Source organism: Microtus ochrogaster, chromosome 10, assembly GCF_000317375.1.
Source record: "Microtus ochrogaster isolate Prairie Vole_2 chromosome 10, MicOch1.0, whole genome shotgun sequence".
Taxonomy (NCBI): Eukaryota; Metazoa; Chordata; class Mammalia; order Rodentia; family Cricetidae; genus Microtus; species Microtus ochrogaster.
In genome coordinates, this window is record NC_022016.1 from 45,611,469 (window position 1) to 45,631,940 (window position 20,472).

Here is a 20,472-nt window from a genome sequence, read left to right on the forward strand (position 1 = left end):
TAGCTCTGTAGACCAGGCTGGTCTCGAACTCAGAGATCCACCTGCCTCTGCCTCCCGAGTGCTGGGATTAAAGGCGTGTGCCACCATCGCCCGGCCAACGAGTGCTTTTAACTACTGAACCACCACTGCAGCCCTGAGGTCCTTGTGCTAACTCCTGAGCCCAGGATTTCAGGTGTCCATCACCATGCCCAGTGTGTGTGGTGCTAGGAATCACCTCGGGGCTTTTCTGCGTGCTGGGAAAGCATTCTTTCCTACATCTCTAGTCCTCCCGTTTCTTCTTCCCAATCCCCATGGGCCCTGCTAGCCATCACGGCTCTCCCACTGATGGGCATCAAGGAAAGAGCAGAGGGCCAGAGTGAGCCAGGCTGCAAATGCTCTTTGACGTGTCCCATGCTGTCCCTTAGCTAGAGTGGCATCCCCACTGCATAGAGGGAGGTTTGCTGTGCCTGTCCCAAGAGTCCAAGAGTAAGAATAGAGAAATGTGGGTTCCAGAAATGGGAATGTAGAAATACATACCAAGTTGTAAGCCTAGGAGAATGAGAGCAGACTGTCAGCCACTTTAGAGTAACTATTAACAGTGGGTTACTTTGCTTTACAACCCATAGCTCTGTCTGCAAGGCTGAAGCAGCCCTCTGCAAACTGAGGGTCAGCTTTTTAGATACACCCCTTGGCCACTCGTGATGAACAACTGATGTGAGCTGAGTTGACCTTTAAATGATGGGATGTACGTGGCTTTTTGGTTGTGCATTGTCCCTTACCCTTCCCTGCTGAGCAAAACTGGCCTTATCAGGGGAGCATACAGCTTTGGTAAACACCATAGAGAGCACCAGAGAGAAACAATGGGCTAAATACAAACACTAGTTTAACTGAAAAACCTGTTAATGGAAATTGTAAAAAAAAAAAAAAAAAGGCAATTTGTATCCGAGTTTTCCCTCGAGATTGTAAAAATTCTTTTGTTCATGTCTAGTGCTTGCTTCTTGCTATAAAGGGGGGCGGGGTCGGAAACCACCGTGGCCATGGCTACAGAGCCCATCTCTGGCTGTGGTCACAGCTATAGCTGAGAAGCTTTGTGTGCCCTATGGAGATTATCCTTTTCTGGAATAAAGTTTGCTTCTGGTTTAGTAGACTCTGGTGGTCTGTCCTCATCTTTGCACGACTCAAGGACCCAACAGTCCTCACAGCCCACGGAATGGGTTTTGGGCAAGGCCCACCTTTTCATCATTCTGCTCTGTCCTTACAGGCAAGGCTGGCACGTGATAGTGGAGTGCTTGTTCGCCCAGCTGCATCTCTACCCAATTATCTGTTGCTTCTCTTTACATTAATTCTGTTTTCGTGTGTGCACACGCCGGCCAGTTCTTTCGCCACGTGGGTTCCAGAGATGGAGCCCAAGCCCTCAGGCTTGGCAGCAAGCAGCCTTTCCTACCAGGCAGCGTCTCGCTGGCTCACAGCCTCTAATTTCAGTATTTGCTTTGGGACGGTCTCACTAAGCGAGCCTGAAGTCACTCTGAGGACTAGTCTGGCCTCAGATCTCTGGCAGTCCTCCGGCCACCGACCCCCAGGTGCTGTAATTACAAATGTGTGCCAACGCCCAGTTTTCTTTTTTAGTTGAGACAACATGTAGATGTATAGTCCAGGCCAGACCAGCCTTGAGCTCACAATCCTCCTGCCTCAGCTTCAATGTTGATAGCACAAGCATGAGTCATGGCACCCAGCCTGCTCTACCACCTCCCATGGAATTCTGTACTCCACACAGGACCAAATAAGAGAAACCAGGAGTAATGAGTCAGGGACATCACAGAAGATGGGGTGGCAAACACGGTAGCCACAGAAGCCAGGGAAAGGGATGAGCAACCGGCTAGATAAGGAAAGGCGTTAGGAAGCCCTGGGCTCTGCTTCAGTCCCTGAGAAGGTGAAAGTGGACTGAGGTGGACAGATGTGCTGCAGCTGGATGTGGGATGGGAAGAGCTCCAAGACAAGGGAGACAGGTGAGAAAGGACACAAGGCCAGCACTGTGTCCCAGTTTCTTTTTATTTATTTTTTTGTTCTTTTTTTCCTTTTTTTTTTTAAGTATGGAGGCTCAAGTAGAAGATGTAGATTTTTTGTTTAAGCTTTACAAAAAAAAACCAAAATAAAACAAAAAAACTCCTTTTGCATTCCATAAAAATCGACAGGAAAGCACCTGGCCGGAAGTGCAGCCGGTTGCCAGCCGCCACCCCACTGTGGTCTCCTTGGGAGGGCACGTCTGCGCAGGACAGTGCGGAGGACGTCTCTCTGGCCTCCATAGCTGTCCGCTGTCCCCCCCCCCCGGCCCCCAACTCCAAGCAACTCCCAAATACACATGGAATCTGATTTCCAGTTCTTCTCTTTCACACACCAGTTAGTTCATAAAATGTTTTTGTTTTACATTTTTTACACCAATGTAACAAAGATGGGAGGAGCAGTGGCTGACAATATATATGCTTATAAATGGGAGGGGAGGAAGACGGGGCCCAGGCGAACAAAAAAAAAAAAAAAAAAAACAACCACACGGTCTCTATGGAAACGTCGTGGGAAGCGGGCCTTGGAGCCAGAGGAGGGTGGTTATCGGGCTTTATTCTTGGGGAGCGATGCGCTGCGTGGTCGATGCAAACTGTTACGTGACCCATCGGGGAGGGAAAGGAGGAGGGAAAAGGAGCAGAAAACGAGTTTTCTAAGAAAGGAACCTAACAAGTGCATGGCGTGTCCGGTTAGCGTGAAGCAGAGGTTTAACACTGCTGCTTTCTCTTCAAGGCCTCCACCAGGTCATTCTTGAGAGCTTCTTGCTTTGATTTGTCTGCAAACGTCTGCACAGACCTACAGGAGAGGAGAGATGACATCAGCAGTGGAACAGAGAGAGAGGCAGCCTGGGGCCACCGTGGGCTGCCAGGCTGTACCATCTACCCTGGAGAGTGGGCAGGGGACCTGGCTGGGGGCCTGCACCGCAGCACCTTGCTGGGCATCATGGGCAGAGGTCATCTCTGCCCAGGCTGTGGGTGACCTGGCCACTAGATCCCTAGGTCCACAGTTCAGGGTACATGCCTCAAGCTCTCAGGAACCTTGGACCTGCTGCCCAGGCTGAGAGGTGAAGACACTGGGCAGTGAGGGCTTCTACTGCAGCAGCTGCTCTACCCCCTCCACCTACAGCCTAGGCTGGCTCCTTACCCAGGAGAAGCAGTCTAGTAGCCCCTCCCCCTGGCCCTGCCCCACCAAGTACACAGGAACCAGCCTCTGCGCCAGTGCTGCTGGCTGCGAACCCAGTCCCTAAGGGGCAGCCCTGGGTCCTGGTGTCACATCCTGGGTTGGCAGGGAGGCACTCTTCATCAGAGCTGGACCTCAACTTGTCTGGTGCTTCTCATACAGACTGAGTTCTCAGAAGCATCTCAGGGCGGAGCTTCTTCTAAGCCTAATTCCCAGGTCAGGACACAAAGCTGGGAGCAGGAGAGAGGTCCCCCCGCAGCACCAGTTAATCAAGAGCATACTAAACTATTTGCAGCAACCGTGGGGAGCTCGGAAGCAGTGGAAGAGCAGGGCAGCATGCTTGGCAAGTGGCTCGAGTGCGCACTGGGAGAGGCCCTGTCAGAAGTCCACCCTCGCGTGCTGAGAATGGCGAAGGCGAGATGGAGTGGGACCTGGAGCGGCAACCCATGAAAACCTGAGAAGAGTCTTCAAGACGGGAAGGACAGGACCCGAGCGAAGAAGCCACTGGACGTTAGTGTGAGCTGCTGCCACTCAGGTGCCATTTGCTTCCGCTGGGGTGTTTAGGGTCCCAAACTCTCACCAGAGGCCAACACTAGTGTGGCAGCGAGAGGAGCAGCATGAGGGCTCAGGCAGAGCTTGAGTAGGGCAGGGAGGAGGACACATCTGGCTGATGGGCCGGGGCTCCCCTCAGAATACCTCTCCCTGGTTTGCCAGGGAATGGTGGTGGTGGCAGCGTCCCTTAAAAGGGCTTTCTTCAGCTGGGACATGGGAGGTCTGGAGATGCCACCAAGGCAGATGGCTGCCTTGGACCTGAAGTCAGCACATGGGCCAGACCACAGTGGCAGGGGAGCCCCCATCTTGGAGCTTCACGGTAAATCCCACAGGCCCTTGTCTGGGTTGGGCCTTTGGTGTCCAGCCCCGGGGCCTGCAGCTTCCCAGGAGCCTCGTTTTAAAACCCTCCTCCTTTCCGAGATGCTGACTGCGTTTGCACATCTGTATTTGTCCCAGGCCAAGTCATGGTTCTTGGCCATTGTCAACAAGCAGGGCTGTTTTCCTTTCCACCAGCATGGCTGCTGGAGGACAGCTGCAGCTCATTAAGGGAGGCTGTGGGACACGCAGCATGGGTACAGAGTGCCCAGCAGTGGCCAGTCTGGAGGCGTGCTGGCCTGGCTTAGGGAGTGTTCCATAACTCAGAGAGACTCAGAGGGAGACCATGCTTTCTGAGTCAACAGCCCAAGGGGCCCTGAGATGTAGCTTGTGGGATCCTTGGTAGGAGAGCAGGCAGGAGGAACCGGCTGTACTTCTGTCAGACAAGAGGTGTGTGAGCTGGCAGAAGGCAAGACACACAGACCCTGCTCCTTAGCCAGTGGGATGTGTGCACACAGCGCCCTCTGCTGGAGAGGCCATGGTAGTGCCAAAGACTGAGCTTTGTCAGGAGCAAAAAGCCCAAACCTGGCCTTTGCTCAAAGTGCGAAGCACACACACCGCACACACGTGTCCACACGATATGGGGCTGAGGCTATGCGTTAATGTGGCTACCCACCAGCTGTGAGTGGACACAGGTTAGTGGCAGGGTCTTGGCAGGTTGGTGAGTCCTGTTTAGTGGGGAAGTCTCACGCCCTTCAGGCAGGGTACCTGGGTCGGCTCAATTATCAGGCTGGATGTAGACCTGGCGCTGGGTCAGCACTTGAGAAAGCTCCCTCTGCAACTGCTTAAACTTGTGGTTGTCAGGGATAGCATCAAGAGATCTACAGAGAGTGTTCGGAGAGGATGAAGCCGTAGCAAGAGAGCAACAGCAACGCAGAACAAGAGGCCAGCAGTCATGGAAAGGCAGGAGAAGGCTGCCTCGGCCTGGGGCTGAGTGCGCGTCTCAGCCACAGAGGCCTCGGTCTTGAGAGGTTCACACCTGACTCCACACAGGCTCAGATTTTCCGTGTTTCCCTGTCATTACTGGGAATGGTGGGGGCTGTCCAGGCAGGAGAGTATATACGGTCCATTTGGTACCACAGCCCCCAGTGTCAGGACTGATCAGATACTCAGGTCCACTGGGGATCAAGAGGGGCCACTATCTCACTTAACTCAGACTGCTGGACAAGCTCACAAACTTTTTCTGGCCTGCAATGTGAAACCTGGGCCAGGGAAGGGCACTGGACGACTGGGTCCCAAGGGCACAGCAGAGCTGAGCTGTAGCACCCTTCCCAGTTATCGGCTCTCCTAACCCTGCTGGCACTCTGCCTCCCACAGAGGACAAGGGCCGCTGAGAAAGGTGTGGGAAGGACCCTTGTGACTCCAAGGCCAGCGCTCTCTTCTTCACTCCTCCTCAGTCACTGCCCCGTCCCCACTGGGTTCTGCCTCCCACTGTACTACACCAGAGCCAGAGGCCACAGTGCGTCCTGCCTGCTTCTGCAGAACCCAGAGCTTGAGACAGTGCCGGGGACCTCAAAGGGAACGCCATGCCAGGCTGCTCAGCTGTCTTCGGCGTCTTGGATCTGTGTGTGGCTGCCAGGCCCCAATGCCAAAAAGACTGGGTACAGTCTCTAGGGACCAGTGCCAAGCTCTAAGGTGAAGGCACCAAAGGTTGCTGAGGTGACTGAGCCCAGTGGACAGAGCTGGTAGAGGTCACAGAAAGTGCTGGACCAGCTTCTGAGTCTTTCATACTGAAAGCAATCCCTGACCACATCTTGTGATGAGGAACCGGGAGGCCCAAGAACACAGAGCGCTAAGTAGACAGGATGTAAGCCTCATGTTTGGCCCCAACGCTTCAGAGTTTTGGTACATTACCTCAGCCCATTGACGATATCCTTTGTTTTTCCAAAGTAGATCTCATTCAGTGTACTTCTGATTTTATTTTCCATGTCCTGGGAAGGGAGGTAAGTCAGCCGAGATGGCAAACAGGAACCCTGAGGCCCACATCCACCTGCCACCACCAACCCTGCAGTCCCCTCTGTGGCCACAGGAGGGAGGTAAGAGGCTGCTCTTTCGTGCTGAGAGGCACAGCCAGGCTGCCAGAACCCCACCTATAATTTGTGTTTTGGGTCTTTCTTGTCCTTCAGCATGGAGGAAGCCAACATCTAGGGACTGATGGCCAATTCTGACCACTGCTGGGCGCGGGTCTAAACCACATTATCAGCACACTGCCTGGCCACCAACTCTGTGAACAGTTCTGTGAAACCAGAGAACACGCCTCCAGTCTAAACAACCCCCCTTCTAAAGGAGACGTGGTGACAGGCCAGGCTGTGGTGGCCACAAGTGAAGCTGCTCCAAGGGCCCTGGTGTTCCAGGAATCTGTTTCCACCCCAAGTTCAGATCACTGTTCACACCCAGTAATCAGGGGAAACAGGACTTCATACTTCCCGGGCCCAGAGACAGAGCAGGGACACTGGGGTGGGTAGGCTTGGAGCCGAGCTCTGCTCGTATCCAAGTCAGAAGAAAACTCAGAAAACCCGGGCAGGACCAGCTGCAGCAGAGACGGAGGCTGCGGAGAAGCACGCTGGTCTATGCTGTACCAGGACTGGGTGAGCCCGGGGCCACTCACCTCCACCAGGCGCCCAATGTTGGCTATGTGTGGAGAACAGTCACTCACGGTTTCATCTTTCTCCATCTGCAAAGACAGCAACCTTTAGTCAGAAGAAGCTGCAGCTCCAGGCTGCCGCCAACTCAGGGCTGCCCCTGCACGTCACAGTCCTCTGCCCCCTGGTGGCTGCCCCTGCACATCACAGCCCTCTGCCCCTGGTGGCTCTGTGGAGCTTTTCTAGCACAAGTGACTGAAGTTTGTGGTTGCAAACAGCCCAGTCAGCAGACATTCTGAGGCCCTATTATTTCTAGGGCAGTGTTTCTTGATGCTGTTCTGAGAACAGACTCCCCACTTAGCTCCTAGGGCTACAGTAGTGAGGGTAAAGGGCCACAAGGGACAGGTCATCCTGGACTGTGTCATTCCTGCAAGCACAGGTCCAGGCTGCTACCCAGATGTGAGCGAGACCTGGTGTGGGACTGGAAGCTTCCCTGTGTCACAACACTGTCAACCTTGACCAGCAGAGCCATGGCAGCCATGGGGACTCCCGGCCTTGCCAGCAAAGACTCTGGGGCCAGCAGAATGCAGTGCCATGCCCACAACCATGTGAGCAGCTGTGGAGGAGCCCCCTTCTTGCCACCGTGCCAAGGCCAGGAGCCATGCAGGGAAATGGTGGGTTCCTGGTTTACAATGGACAGGGGACAGCAGCCAGCTCTGAGTGCGTGAAGGGAGGTGACAGCAGGGAGGTGTGAGCCTCTGCCATTGGATTCTGGTTCTCCCATGGTAAGCTTTCCCTCCCTGAGAAGGGAGTAACCGTGTAAAAGAGAGCAGCCTATCTTTTGTCTCACAGGGTGCCAGGAGACTCAAATATTTACGAGCTCAACACTGGGGCTGGAGCGACGGTTCAGTGGTTAGAGCACTGGCTGCTCCCCAGGAGACCTGATTCAATTCCCAGTACCCACACAGTGGTATGTAACTGTGACTCCAGTTCTCTCCTCCTGGATGAGACATGGGCTATTCAGAGAGGCCAAGGGGTGGCAGAACCTAGGACAAGAGAGATAGAAAAGCCAGTGTGTGTGGGCGGGACCCCAGGATGCCAGCAGGGCTGAGCCGGCCTGCAATCTGGCAGAGTGAAGTGATCTCTCACTGTCTATGGCAAAAGAGGGAGAACACAGCTGTTGGCAGAGGTGGGTAAAGTGGGGAGCACACAGCTGCTGGCAGAGGTGGGTCTCGTAGGTCTCCACAACAGGCATATGCTCACTCTACAGTCAGCTCCAGACTACCAAGGAGAAAGAAAGGGGTAGCCATTTGGTAGAGTGTTGAAAGGAAAGAGTCCAGTCTGAGGTAATAATCTGGACCCAAGGACCTTCCAGAACAGAGGTCTGGTCCTAGCAAGGGGTTTCCCAAAAATGGTGGTGATGGGGAGCTGCTAGTCATGGGTGCCTTGATCCCTGACTGTAGGCCCTGAAATTTCCTGGGCACTCTTTGGCAAGGGGTTCCAAGGAGTCTTGCTGCTTAGACAGAACTGTCTCTGAAGTAGTGAGAATGCTCGTAATGGCAGCGATGGCCATGGGCCCACTCCAGGTGTGGTCAACACTTCACGATACCAGAGGAACATCATCTCCCCTAAGCAAAAGCCTGCTTAGGACAACTGGTTAGTGTGCGTGTTGAACGGAGCTGGGGAGACACCCAAAGGGCAGGGCCTGCCCCCTATTTCTAAAAGGAGTGTTTAGAAACCAACATCCCACATAGAAATGGCTGCTGTGTCCAGCCTCCGGACTGCTCAGAGCTGCTCTGTGGGTGTTTCTGATCCAGCCAACTGCACCACCCTCCCAGTCTTGCTCAGCCCCTGCTCTATGCGGAGGGAGAGTCTTGCCTCCATCCTGCCAGAGTAAGAGGTGAGGGTTTTGTGGTCTCTGATGGGCCATCTCAGTGAGTGCTGGCAGCCCCGGGTGAGCACAACACCGGGGTGAGCACAGCACCAGGGTGAAGGGCGCTTTCTGCTAGGCGAGAGAGCAAATCAATGCCTTGTCTTTTTTTTTTTAACTTCAGAATCAAAAACCACCTTCCAGCAGAGAAAGGCTGAAACCACCAGACCCTCAAAGGAATAGTGTATATGTGTGTGTGTGTGTGGGGGGGAAGAAGTACTCCCCAGCAGCACACAGGGAGCCTCTAAACTCAAGATCCTGGCACATGCAGGCAGTTTCCATAGCCCCCTTGCCCGCCCCCACTGCTTCCCTCCTCTCCACACCTGGCTGGGGTCAGCTTGCTGGCAACGCTGACCCACCAGGAACAGAACTATTTTTGTAATGCATATATTATTACACCCTCATAAAAGAAGCTGCCAGAAGGAAAACATTTTTATGTTCTGTGGCAGCACAGATGTTCCACAAGGTGGTTCCAACCGAGTCTGGAGTCAGGGCCTAGCTTGCCTGTCCCCAGTGAGATCCTTTCCCCCTCTCTGCAGCTAAGATGGGGAAGATACAAGTGTGCTTGGATCTGGTGGTTGCTGTCCTCAAACGGGGTGGGTGGTGTTTCCCACTGGCACAGAGTATCTTTTCTAATTTCTTCAAGTCAATAGGAGGGCCCATTCAGCAGCACAGTGTCTGCCTGCGCCTCCACGCCCTTGCTGTTACTGCATGCTAAGGGATGACCATACATACACGCAATACCACGGTATGCCTAGCAGCACACACTGTTCGTTAATGAAGTCCCATGCCCAGGGCCCCATGGCTTGTGCCCAGCTAGGATCAAACCTGACACCCAGCTGGAGGGGAGGGGAGGACTGCACGACTTTTGAGTTGGCAACTGCTCTTCTGGAAGATACAATGGGAACTGCAGGATTAGCTACTCCTTCCTGGGTGGAAACCAGAGCTCAGAGTAGCACAGGCTTTCAATAGACACCATCAAGCCCACAGCTGATGAAAAGTGAAAGGATCTGTGTGGTCATACGGCTGTGAGGTGACAGAGCTGGAGCCTCCACCAAGTTATGGAGGATTCTGAAAGCAGCTTTCTTTGAGGTGACCTCTCTGGTGGGTGGTTTTTGTATAATGCTTACCAAAAAAGCAAGGAAAACCCACAACCCGAGATTCAGAAGTTATGAGATGGGTCTCTTCCAACCTCAATGGCCTCGTGGAAACCCAGCACCCTGGCCCCTCGTCTCTTCCCCTGCCTTCCACAGCCAGACCAGGCTCTCCTGGTTTACAGTGTCCCAGGTCATTTGAAAAACACTCAACTGCTTCTAGACTTTGCACCACTCAAATGGCACCATCCGGGCCACTCACGGTCCAGAGCCCACTGCTGGGAGCTGTTCCCAAGGCAGACTGGCTCTAAAGGTCTGTGCTACCCTTCGTTCCCTCCAACACCCACAGGGAAAGGCCATGGGCCAGGGTCCACAGGAGAGACTGCTGGCAGCTGGCTTCTTTCTGGAGCCTGTGGCTCATGAGGAGGGAGGTCTGCCTGCAAACACCCAATCTCCCCACTCAACACAACATTCCACCTTCCTGTCTAAATATTTAGAATCTGAAAAGAAAATGAGGCGAACATCTGCAGAGCCCTGCCCCGGATGGAAGTCCTTGGATCTCTTTCCGGAGATTTGTGGTCCGCCTCATTCCCACGTCTCTGCTGTCACACAGCAAAGTGACCTCTCCGAGCAGCTTCCCTTTCCTATCTAGGGCTTAGCAAGCAGTACTTTGTCACTTGTTCCCTGGCTTTCCAGCTGGGGCCTTGGTGGCAGCCTGCCAAGGGGCACCTCTGCCACCGCCCTCACATGAGGCGTCTGCCCTGGCAGGAGGACGCAATGATGCTGTAGTGAGGTCCAGAAAGGCCGTGCCCACAGCCCCACAGATGCAGGGTTTGCCAAAAGCCTCTCTCCCATCTAACCGATGTTCCCAAGAGACAGCTCTGAAGGGAGGCAACAAAAGGACACAGTGAAGGATGAGGCAAAGCTCCCAGCAGGGTATCCTGAAAAGCTAAGACAAGCAGCTGGGGCCATTTATCACAGTGACAGGTGCCACGAAGACGGGTTCTCAACTCCCTCCATGTATCCCCAGAAGCTCTAAGGAAAAGAGGACAAGAAGCAAACCTCAACTACTGCCGGGAGGGGACCCCCAAGGAAATAGCCCCTGGCATTTCCTTGTACATGGGGCCTGGGAAACTTGGGACCTTGGGAAGTGCCTGGGGTCAGGCTGCTGGGGAAGAGCCACACTGGCGAAATGGGGACTTGCTCCTCCCTGATGAGGAGTCTCCTGACAGCTGGACAGCATGGCATGCAAGGTCAGAGGCTGGCACCAGAGGCCTGGTGTGACAGCTCCTCCAACCAAGGACCCCCCTTCCTGACATGCGGAGTGGGTGTAAGAGTGACCAAAACTGCACAGTCAACTTGTGTGTAGGGGGACTACCCTCTTTCCCTGTCACTCACAAATGGAGGTCATCCGAGCCCTGACTCAAAGTGTGTGGAAGGAAGGGTACTGTGCTAGACATATGTGGGCTTAAATCCAGGCTCTGCCACTTTTGTTCTAGTCAATTATTTAATAGCATGGGCCTCAGTTTCCTCACCTGTTAAGTGGGAATGGCAACTGGCTAGAATGTAGTTCAAGGGGATGGTCAGGCCACAAACACTTTCCCAGGGTGTATCTGGGACTCACAGCTGAGCCCTCAGCCCCCCCCGCCCCCCCCTGCTGTGCTTTGCTCCCGTTCACTGGTCAACCCCCATGGCTCGGTTTCCTCGCTCTGTAAGTTACTTGTACTGGAGCAGAGCCTCGGCTTTGATGCCTGTTGAATGAGTTATGGCTCTGGCCCTCAGGATGATGACAGAAGCGTGGATTTCCTCAGTAAAGTCCCAAGAGCACAAGGCAGCAGAGGCGATGTGGACAAGGTGTGCCGAGAACAGCCACTCACCAGGCCGAGTTTGGCTTGGCAGAGCTACTGAGTACGGCAGGGCCAGATGCTGGCCATGGTGGACGGCCCTGATTTAAACTATCAGGAAGACGGAGGATTAAATATTTGTGCAGGTCACTGTACACCAGGTGTAATTATAGACAGTTTCCAGCAGCAAGGAAGGCAGGAAGCAGGATGGACTTAGGAGCTCCCGCCCATCCACTGGGTGGCAGGGAGAAGGAGAGGGGAGGCTGTAGTGGCCCTGGCTGCTGGAGGACTTGGCTGGCCCGCCTATGTCAAGAGGCCATGTCCACAGAGCAGGATGGGCTCTGCCCTGGGTACTAATGCCTGGTTCTGTGCTGGGCCTGGGATGGTCTGTCTTAAGGATGTAGGCTCCCTACAGTTGCTAACCCTTGACAAAGCAGAGGCGGGGAGGGTTTTCCATGGGAGACTCTAAGGCTCCCATAGTTGCAAGATGTGCAGGCTGGTACTGGCTATCCTGCTTTGCACTGTTGTTTTTCAAATGCATGTAGATGCCCTTGCAGATTGCAGAATGCAGACCTACATAAGAGTTCCTAATCTAAACTCTCCAGCAAAGGTTTTCTCTTAAGAGTTATCAAACATAGAATTATCTTGTGTGGTTTTGGTCCTGTGAAGTGAGTCTTCTAGGCAAGAAGTACTGGAGAGTACCGAGCCTCGTCCCGGCCCCCAGAGTAATAACCTTGTGGAGCAGAGGCTCTTCAGAAGCCAGACGCTCAGGAACAGGAGCTCGTGAGCGCTTCTGCTCCTGAGGCCCCGTGCTGTGCTTAGTCTGCTCTCCTGTGCTCCCTGTGCATGAAGCTTCCTGCCAAAAAGCCCTCTCCTAAGATGCGCAGGTGTGTAAAGGGTCCGGAAGGTGTCAAGGTTATAAACATGAAACTCTGGATGGAGTGCTGAGGGTCTGAAACCTGCTTAGGTGCCTCTAGTAGTTCCTGATGTAGCTGCTAAGAGAGGCTTATGCCAGGAAGGCCAAGCTCTATGTTCTGCTCACAGCCCGAAGAGACATCATGGAATGTGGCTGCTAGCAGGACAGGGGAGCAATAGACAGGTAGAACTTGGCAAATCTGCGTACAGAGCTGAAGAGTTCCCCACCCAGAATCCTCCACATCCAACACGTGGGACTCAGACCAGGCTGGGGAGCAGGCAGCTAGGACTGAACTGCAAGAAGCAGCTCAAGTGGAGTCCAGTCTGACTGCTGGCAAACCCAGCAAAACGTGAGCATAGATGATGGCAAGCCCTGGTGGACGACAAGCAGCAATCACTCAGTCCTACTACACCAAGCAGCTGGCTGGGAGGCAGCTGGTGTGTAGCCACACGCACCTCAGAGGACAGTAAGGCAAGAACTAGAAGTCCCCCTTAGCTGGCCATATGCTCTAGCACCAGAGGGCACTGGCAAGAGGCGGGAATGCAAGTTCTACCTGTCTGGTCAGGCTGCCTCCAAGGTTCATGGTGCCTGAGCCGGATTTGTTGGTTTGCAGCCATAGCATCACCGTGGAGGTCAACTTGTAATGGGCAGTACGGCCGCTGGACTTCTCCTGGGGGAGAAGATGGAGAGCAAGCATAGCCTGGGTGAACCGAAGCTGAGGAGAAAACTATGCCCCACCCCCATGCCAAGGTCACTCCTCCCTTATAAAATTCCCATGGTTTTTGTAGGGCAGATCTGCAATCATGCCTTAAGCACTCTGGGGAGTTTCAGCATCGGTAGGTACTATTCCCCTGACTTATCTTCATCCAAATGGCTCTGGGCATCTTTTGGAATTAGTGGGGTCGCATAGCCTAGCATCTTCCTGTGGAAGCATCTGGAGATCAGGGCTGCCACGCAGGGTGTGGCACATGCACTGGAGGGCAGTACCTGTACTTCCACCACATGGATGGAATCCCAGCAGCCTTTGATCTTCTTTGACCCATCTCCAGCCTTCTTTATGAGGATCACTCCAGCGAAGCCGTGATCCAGATCCCAGAGGTAGACAGATGAGACGCCACCTTCAAAGTACCTGCAAGCGACAATGCCCATTGACGGCCGTCAGTAATGGTGAGCTTAGATGATGCCCGGGACACCTGTCTAGGATTAAGAACCTTCCTCGCACGGTGCCAGGGTTGACCTTTTGACATGCCCTGGCCATCCCATGGCTGCAGAGGCAGAAAAGCAAGGCCTTAGATGCCAGGAAGATGGAAGATCAGTCTCTGAGTTTGAGCTTGGTGCTTCTGGCAAGCTTACTGAACTTCTCTGGGTGTCATCTTCCTCCCCAGTACAAGATCCAGCACAATGTGTGCCCCTCACAGTAGACTTGGCCATCACTGGAAAACACAGCTTTTGCAATCAACTGTCACCTCATGGAGCATCTGTCTTTCATGAAGGCTGATAAGCCTGCCCCACATCCCCACATCTACCAGCAATCAATCATGCTATTTTCCCAGAGTGACTTGTTACAGAGCCAACAGAAATGAGGGTCACGTGTGGGACAGCCCTTCCTCCTCAGGTCCAAGTCAACACCGAGAACCCACAGATTAGATGAAACCGAGGAGGGGAAGAACGAACCGGCCATTATACTAGGGTCCCAAGTCTAAGGGTGGGTGACACATGGATGGCCAGCTGTTGTGACCTCACACTCTGCCAATAACCAGCCAATGCAACACCAGGTAATCACATCTTGTGGCCAGTATATTTTCCTCATCACAAGGGCCAATGCTTCTCTAACCTCAGGGGTCAGGGGGCTGGCACCATGGTGCATGGTGACCCTCAGGCAGACATGGGCTGGTGCCAGCAGTCCTTTGACTGGCTCTGCCTATGACTCACACAGAGGGTATTAGAGGCCTACTGTGCAAATCTGGGAGGCAGGAACAATGCCAGGACATTAAAGGGGGAGAAAGGTCAGTGGACACCCGACAAATGACTATCTGGGGTAGGAGGGTGGTTTCTGGCTCTCACTACCAGGCCCAGGCCAGCCTGTCCTTAAACTCACACTCCTGCTTTGGTCCCCTCAGTACTAGGGCTACTGGTGTGAAAATTATTGCTTTTGATAGTAAAATGAAATAGATTCAAAGTTAACAAGTGTGCTTTAGGTCACAATAAAGTTGTTGTATATTTAAAAAAGAAGCTATATGTTAGAGAATGAGGAGAAAACACAGGAATTCTTTGGGGAATCAGCTCCATACCTAAAGCCCCTGCTTAGGATCTGGTTAAAAAATGAAAAGGCCACGTGCACCAAACATGCACCGACTTTCTCGCCTTCTGATTCTCTAAGGACAGTGCAACTGTTGTTAACTCAGCACTGGAGTTTTCGCGCTCTCAGGAATCTTGGTGGTGTGGGCGCACATGTCTGAGGTATGGGTGCATATGCCTGGCATCCCTGCACTTGAGAAGTCAAGGCAAGATAAGCAGCAGTCTGAGTCCAGGCTATACATTGATTTCCAGGTCAACCAGAGCTACAGAGGAAGGCTCTGTCCCACAGCAACAAAGGATATCAGAAGCAATCTAAAATGACTCAGAATACATGGGAGGAGGGTGTAGGTCCTGTGTAATTACTCTGTCATTTTATACGAAGGCCTTGGGCATTGAAGGACTGACATCACTAGGCACTGAGGGTGGGCCGGCTACATTGTTTCTACAATCCCACCTCTACTCCCCATCCCTGAGACAGGGTTTCTCCGGAGACCAGGCTGGCCTCAAATTCACAGAGATCTGTCTGCCTCTGCCACCCATGTGCTGCCCAGTCTATTTCTGCAATTTGACCTTGACTATAAAACTATTTCAAACCAACAATACCCCCCAATAAGATACATACCAGAGTAACTGAAGAGATGAAGCCAGAGTTCCCTTCCTGTGAAAGACACCAATCTTCCCCCCCACATCCACATAGTACAGGCGTCATGGCTGGTCTACCTTTCACTCCTAACCCCCTGACAAGGTTCCATTCTGTTCCTGTATCTTTGCCCCCATCCCCCTTCCCAACACACAGACACACAGACAGACACAGACACAGACACACAGACACACACACACGCGGTGATAGAGCCACTTCCGGTGCCTCTACTGTGAAGGAGATCAAACTGAATTTCTGGTCCTGTCTCCCACCAGATGGAGTGGGACATAGTAGGCCTGCCCAGTAAACGTCTGTATTGGTCAGTTATGTGTCCAAGTGCTGGGCAGAGCACATGCCGCTCACGGGCACAGATGGGCACCTGTGAGAGCAGTGCTCAAATGGCTAACAAGGGGCTCTTGGATTCCACTCTAAGGTGCTCATTCTTTCTCTTGTTCAGAAACTCTCTACAAATGCCCCTCTGTCCCTGAACATGAGGGAAACAAAGTACTGTGCTTTAAGGCATAAACCAAGCCAATCTGGAACGTTCTGGAATGTGCAAAGATTAGTTGGTCACCTCTGGGCCAACCCTGCTGGATGAGGCTTCGTGGTACCAAGATTTTCTGACTGTTCTCATGTTCTGTGGCCTCAGCTGCAAGCCAAGGAAGGAGGTGCAGCCCAGAACAAAAGCAAAAAGCGTCTCTAAAGACCGAGGTTGCTCTTATGCTAGGGCTGTGGGAGGCTTCCTTTCTGCTCTGCCCACTTGGCCCTGGAGAGCACAGGCCCATACTTCACCCACCCATAGCTCGGAAAGCCGCACTCCCGCGGCAGGGCTGCTCCTGTTAGGGGCCACTCTTCTGGGTGCTGGCTCGGCTGCCTTGGCAGCTATCAGCAGAAGCATTGGTGCCTTGAAAGCTTTTTTTCAACACTAGCCAGTGATCAGTTCAATAGCACCAGATGACCTAAGGTGAATCCCCTAGGACCTACCCTTTGTGCTCTCTGTTCTGACAGAAAACAAGAACATTTACAAGGTGGGAGGGGCTACCCTAGCCCCAGCACTCCAGCTCTGGCAGTTTCTCTCAGGTATTCTCAGCTTCCCCCAAGGGCCACACAGACAGGGTCTAGAGTTTCAAAATTCTGAAACCGAAGGACACACACAAAAAAATGTAAGCCCAAGGGTGACCTCTTTGTGTGCTTCCCCTCCCTGTATTAAAAACTTTTTCAAGATCACAAAAAAGGAAATTTAAAAATTAGTCCATAATAACATAAATTGGCATTTCCCACAAATCCGAGTTTTCCAAAGTTCCTCCAGTCTTCACCAAGATGTTGCATTTCTGTGTAGCTGTGAGGGATGGTGCCAGGCCGAGTGTGGCATTTTTCACCAGGTAGTTCATCCCAGCCCTTTTCCATGGTGGCTAGTGCCCCATCGGCAGAGTCTTCACAGGCCATCTGACACTCCATACGGCTCTGTGGCTGCACCGAGCAGAGGCCCCACTGCCAGCTCTCCCTGAGAACTCGGGTATTCTCTGTGGGGGCAGGGAGGACGTGCTGAGACTCTGCTCCTCAGACAGGGCCCTAACACCACAGCAACTCAAAGAATGGACTGGATTCCAGACACCAAGAGGGACCTCTGTGGACTCACAGTAGCTGCAAGTCTCAACATGAATGTCCAATACAAAGGGACTGAAGCTCAGGTGATCAGAAGGGCCATTCTGGAATCATTCAGCAGCCACAGCTTTGTTGGTGAGCACTGTCATTACTACCCTTGGACTGTCGGGTAGGACGTGGCTGTGGGGCGCACAAATAGTTGCACCCCCATTATATGGTTTATGGTTTTACTCTGTGCGTGAAGCATTAATTAAAGAAGATCTCAACAAGGCTTTGAAAATTTATTCTTACCTACTGTACTTTGATCACAGTGACATGAAACAAGGAAAAAAATAATTTTATGTGGTTCACATTTATGAGCTTTTATATAAAGGCTTTTGTGGGTATTTTAAGAATGTGCTAAAATGTTGTCTGAAACCACATGAAGCCACAGGAGGCGTTGCCCGCCAGAGCTAACAGCACACACATGGAAGCACTTTGATTGGCCTTTGTACAGTTAATGAGTCAAATAGTATTAATATTGTTTAAATGCTAACATGCTATTTCAATGAGGTGGCTCTGCCAGGGTTCCAGGCCTGCTCTCCGGCCTTGCATGTCAACAAGACTATGGGATCCAACATGGCCAAGCATGAGAGGTTGGGGGTTCTAGGAGATGCCATTAAGAGCTCTAACTTCTCTAACTTGAGGTGCTGACAATTTCAAAGGCCTCAGTTCTCTTAGGAGTGAGATGGGATCCAGGAGGGAAAGACTACCGGGCCCTTGCAGCAGAAGAACATTCCTTAAGAGAGGAAAGCATGGCTCTTCTTGGGCCTCCCAACTAGGGGAAGGGGACACAACATAGGGACCTAATCACTGCACACTGTCAGAATGGTAAGTGAGAGGCTCAGATCAGGAGACGGGAGCTCAGGAAGACCACAGAGATGCTATCCTGGACAAGGTTGGGCCATGAAGGAAGTAGAGTCCCAGAAAGCCTCACAGCAGATTCAATGACAGAGGAGCAGACTGGTCCCATCAAGAAGTCTTAGTGGCTCTGGCTGAGGCAGAAATCAGTATCTGAGGAGAACAGGCCCGTGGAGTGGTCTTGTGGCTGGGACTAGAGAGATGGGGGCGAGGGGTTAAAGAAGAAGCTATAGTCCATCTGAGAAGGATGAGGTGACCACTGAATGATGCAGACACCTCTGCACTGGAAGGGAGAAAGTGCAAGGCAGAAGCCTCAGAGGGACTGGCATTTTGCCAGTGAGACCCCAGTCACAATTATGCACCTTCGCGAGCCCATTCTACTCTTCTTAAGATCCTTGGACTGGATCACCATTTCTCTTCTGAGTTGGGGCGATTTTCCCCTGAAAACCCCTTTCCAGCTGCACACTGTCAGTTATGCACATGCTCACAGTCAGCACTGCAGAGCAAAGAGCAGAACATAATACACTCAGAGTGACCGACTTCACAGAATTCGGAAGAGGCATTCTGGCCCTCAGAACTTTATGGAGTGTTTGATGATTATGAGATGAGCGGAGGAGACCTTGGATAGAAACTCGCTTTGGGAATCTGAGCTGTAACTGTGACCCACCCAATCTGCAGCCTTGGCTAACCTGAACTGCAGATGGAATGAGGAGATGGGCCTTGAGTGGCTTTGGAAGCTGGCCCATGCTCTTGCCTCCTGGGACAGTGGCCAGGTTTGAGTACTCAAATACACCGAGTCCTGGGTCACAGCCTTTCAAAAAGGCACCAAAGGCAAGGCAGGCCAGACTTCCTGGGAACTGACCTCCCAGCACCATCCAGGAAACCAGCTGTGGTTCTAGGGTGCAGAGACATGCCTTCAGTCATAGACTCTGGTGGACTTAGATCTGAGCTATCCAGGATGCTGACTACCACAAGCTTAAGGAGGGAAGCCGCAAAGATGCCAGGTGGACTTTCCTATGAAGCTAGATTAAGTCAAAGCAAGCCATCCAGGCATGGCTGAACACACTTATAAGCCTGTCACTCAGAAGGTTGAGGCAAGAAGGTCAAGAATTCAAGTGTTATCCAGACAACACAGAGAGACTCTGTCTGAAACAAACACAGTGTGGGGCTGGGGAGATGGCTTGATGGGTGAACAGCACTTGTGGCACAAACATAAGGATCTAATTGAATCCCCAGCACCCACATAAAAAAAGCTGGGCATGGGCTGGTGACATGATTTAGCAGGTGAAGGCCAAGCCTGATGACTTTAGTCCAATTTCCGGGGCCTACAGGAGGAAAGAGAGAACTGACTCCCACACTGTCCACGTGTGCACGCATCATACATGTACACAGGCACACATGAATGCACACACACAATAAATACATTAAAAATGTAAATTTAAAAAGAAAAAAAGAAAAGTTGAGACCGGATGTGGTGGTGTACTCCTTTATCCCAGCACTTGGCAGGCCAAGACAGCAAGGCCAGTTAGGTATACAGAGTGAATTCCAGTCTAGCCAAGGCTACATAGTGAGACCCTGTCTCAAAAACAAAATCAACAAAAATCAAAACAAAATGCCAAGCAAGACTGTGTGTGCCATGCCTGCCTGTGAACTTAGGTTTGGGGGTGAAGACAGGAAGATCCTGGAAGCTCAGGACCAGCTACCCGGGCTGAAGGGCGAGTTTGACAGAAATGAGGTGGGGAGCAGTCAGGGGAAGATGTCCTGAAGGGCTCTTCTGGCCTCTGCATGAGTGTGGGTACCCGCCTGCACAGGCACACATCATACACAGATACAAGAAAAGGAATCCCCAAATGCCTAAACAAAGGCAAAAAACCAAGCCAGGAATATCAATTGGTACCAACACGGTGCCAAAGACCATTTCCTTATGTGGAAATCAGCTGGTTAAAGAGTGCCTCACTCACAGAACCTGGGGTGGAGGGCGCACTCCTCAGCTTAAGAGTAGATTCATGACATACATCTCTGTCAAAAGTCTCTGCTCACACAGTTCCAGGGATAGGTGATGTGGGCCTCCCCTCTGTATGCTGTGAATATGTTTTTATGTTTTACTGCCATTTCAGCCAATGGCTTAACAGAGTAAAAAGTCAGGCGGAAAATCTGAACAGAGATAGAGAGAATAAGCAGAGCCAGGAAGATGCCATGTAGTTGCTGAAAGAGACAGACACCAGAGAACCTTATTGTTAAACCACGAGCCTCGTGGTAACACATAAGTGAATAGAAATGAGTTAATTTAGGGTGTAAGAGTAAGCTAGAAATATGACTAAGCTATTGGCTAAAATAGTTTTTTTTTAAAAGATTTGTTTATTTATTATGTATACAGTGTTCTGTCTGTCTGTATGCTTACTGGCCATAAGAGGGCGCCAGATCTCATTATAGATGGTTGTGAGCCACCATGTGGTTGCTGGGAATTGAACTCAGGACCTCTGGAAGAGCAGTCAGTGATCTTAACCTCTGAGCCATCTC

The 20,472-nt window shown here is 52.1% G+C and overlaps 1 protein-coding gene across 4 annotated transcripts in view; it reads right to left on the minus strand.

Annotated features, from left to right (window-relative positions):
- Positions 1-2,009: 2,009 nt before the first annotated feature.
- Capzb (capping actin protein of muscle Z-line subunit beta) overlaps positions 2,010-20,472 on the minus strand; it is a 110,800-nt gene continuing 92,337 nt past the window's right edge. For 3 of the 4 annotated variants that reach the window (XM_026782010.1, XM_005352948.3, XM_026782011.1), the window contains exons 5-10: positions 13,497-13,638; positions 13,063-13,179; positions 6,752-6,817; positions 5,998-6,074; positions 4,852-4,964; positions 2,010-2,832 (exon numbers count right to left, since the gene is read on the minus strand). In XM_026782010.1, the coding sequence (XP_026637811.1) occupies positions 4,862-4,964; positions 5,998-6,074; positions 6,752-6,817; positions 13,063-13,179; positions 13,497-13,638 (505 nt within the window). In that variant the 3' untranslated portion in view covers positions 2,010-2,832; positions 4,852-4,861. The remainder of the gene's footprint in view (positions 2,833-4,851; positions 4,965-5,997; positions 6,075-6,751; positions 6,818-13,062; positions 13,180-13,496; positions 13,639-20,472) is intronic. The other variant, XM_005352947.2, reaches the window with a different exon arrangement.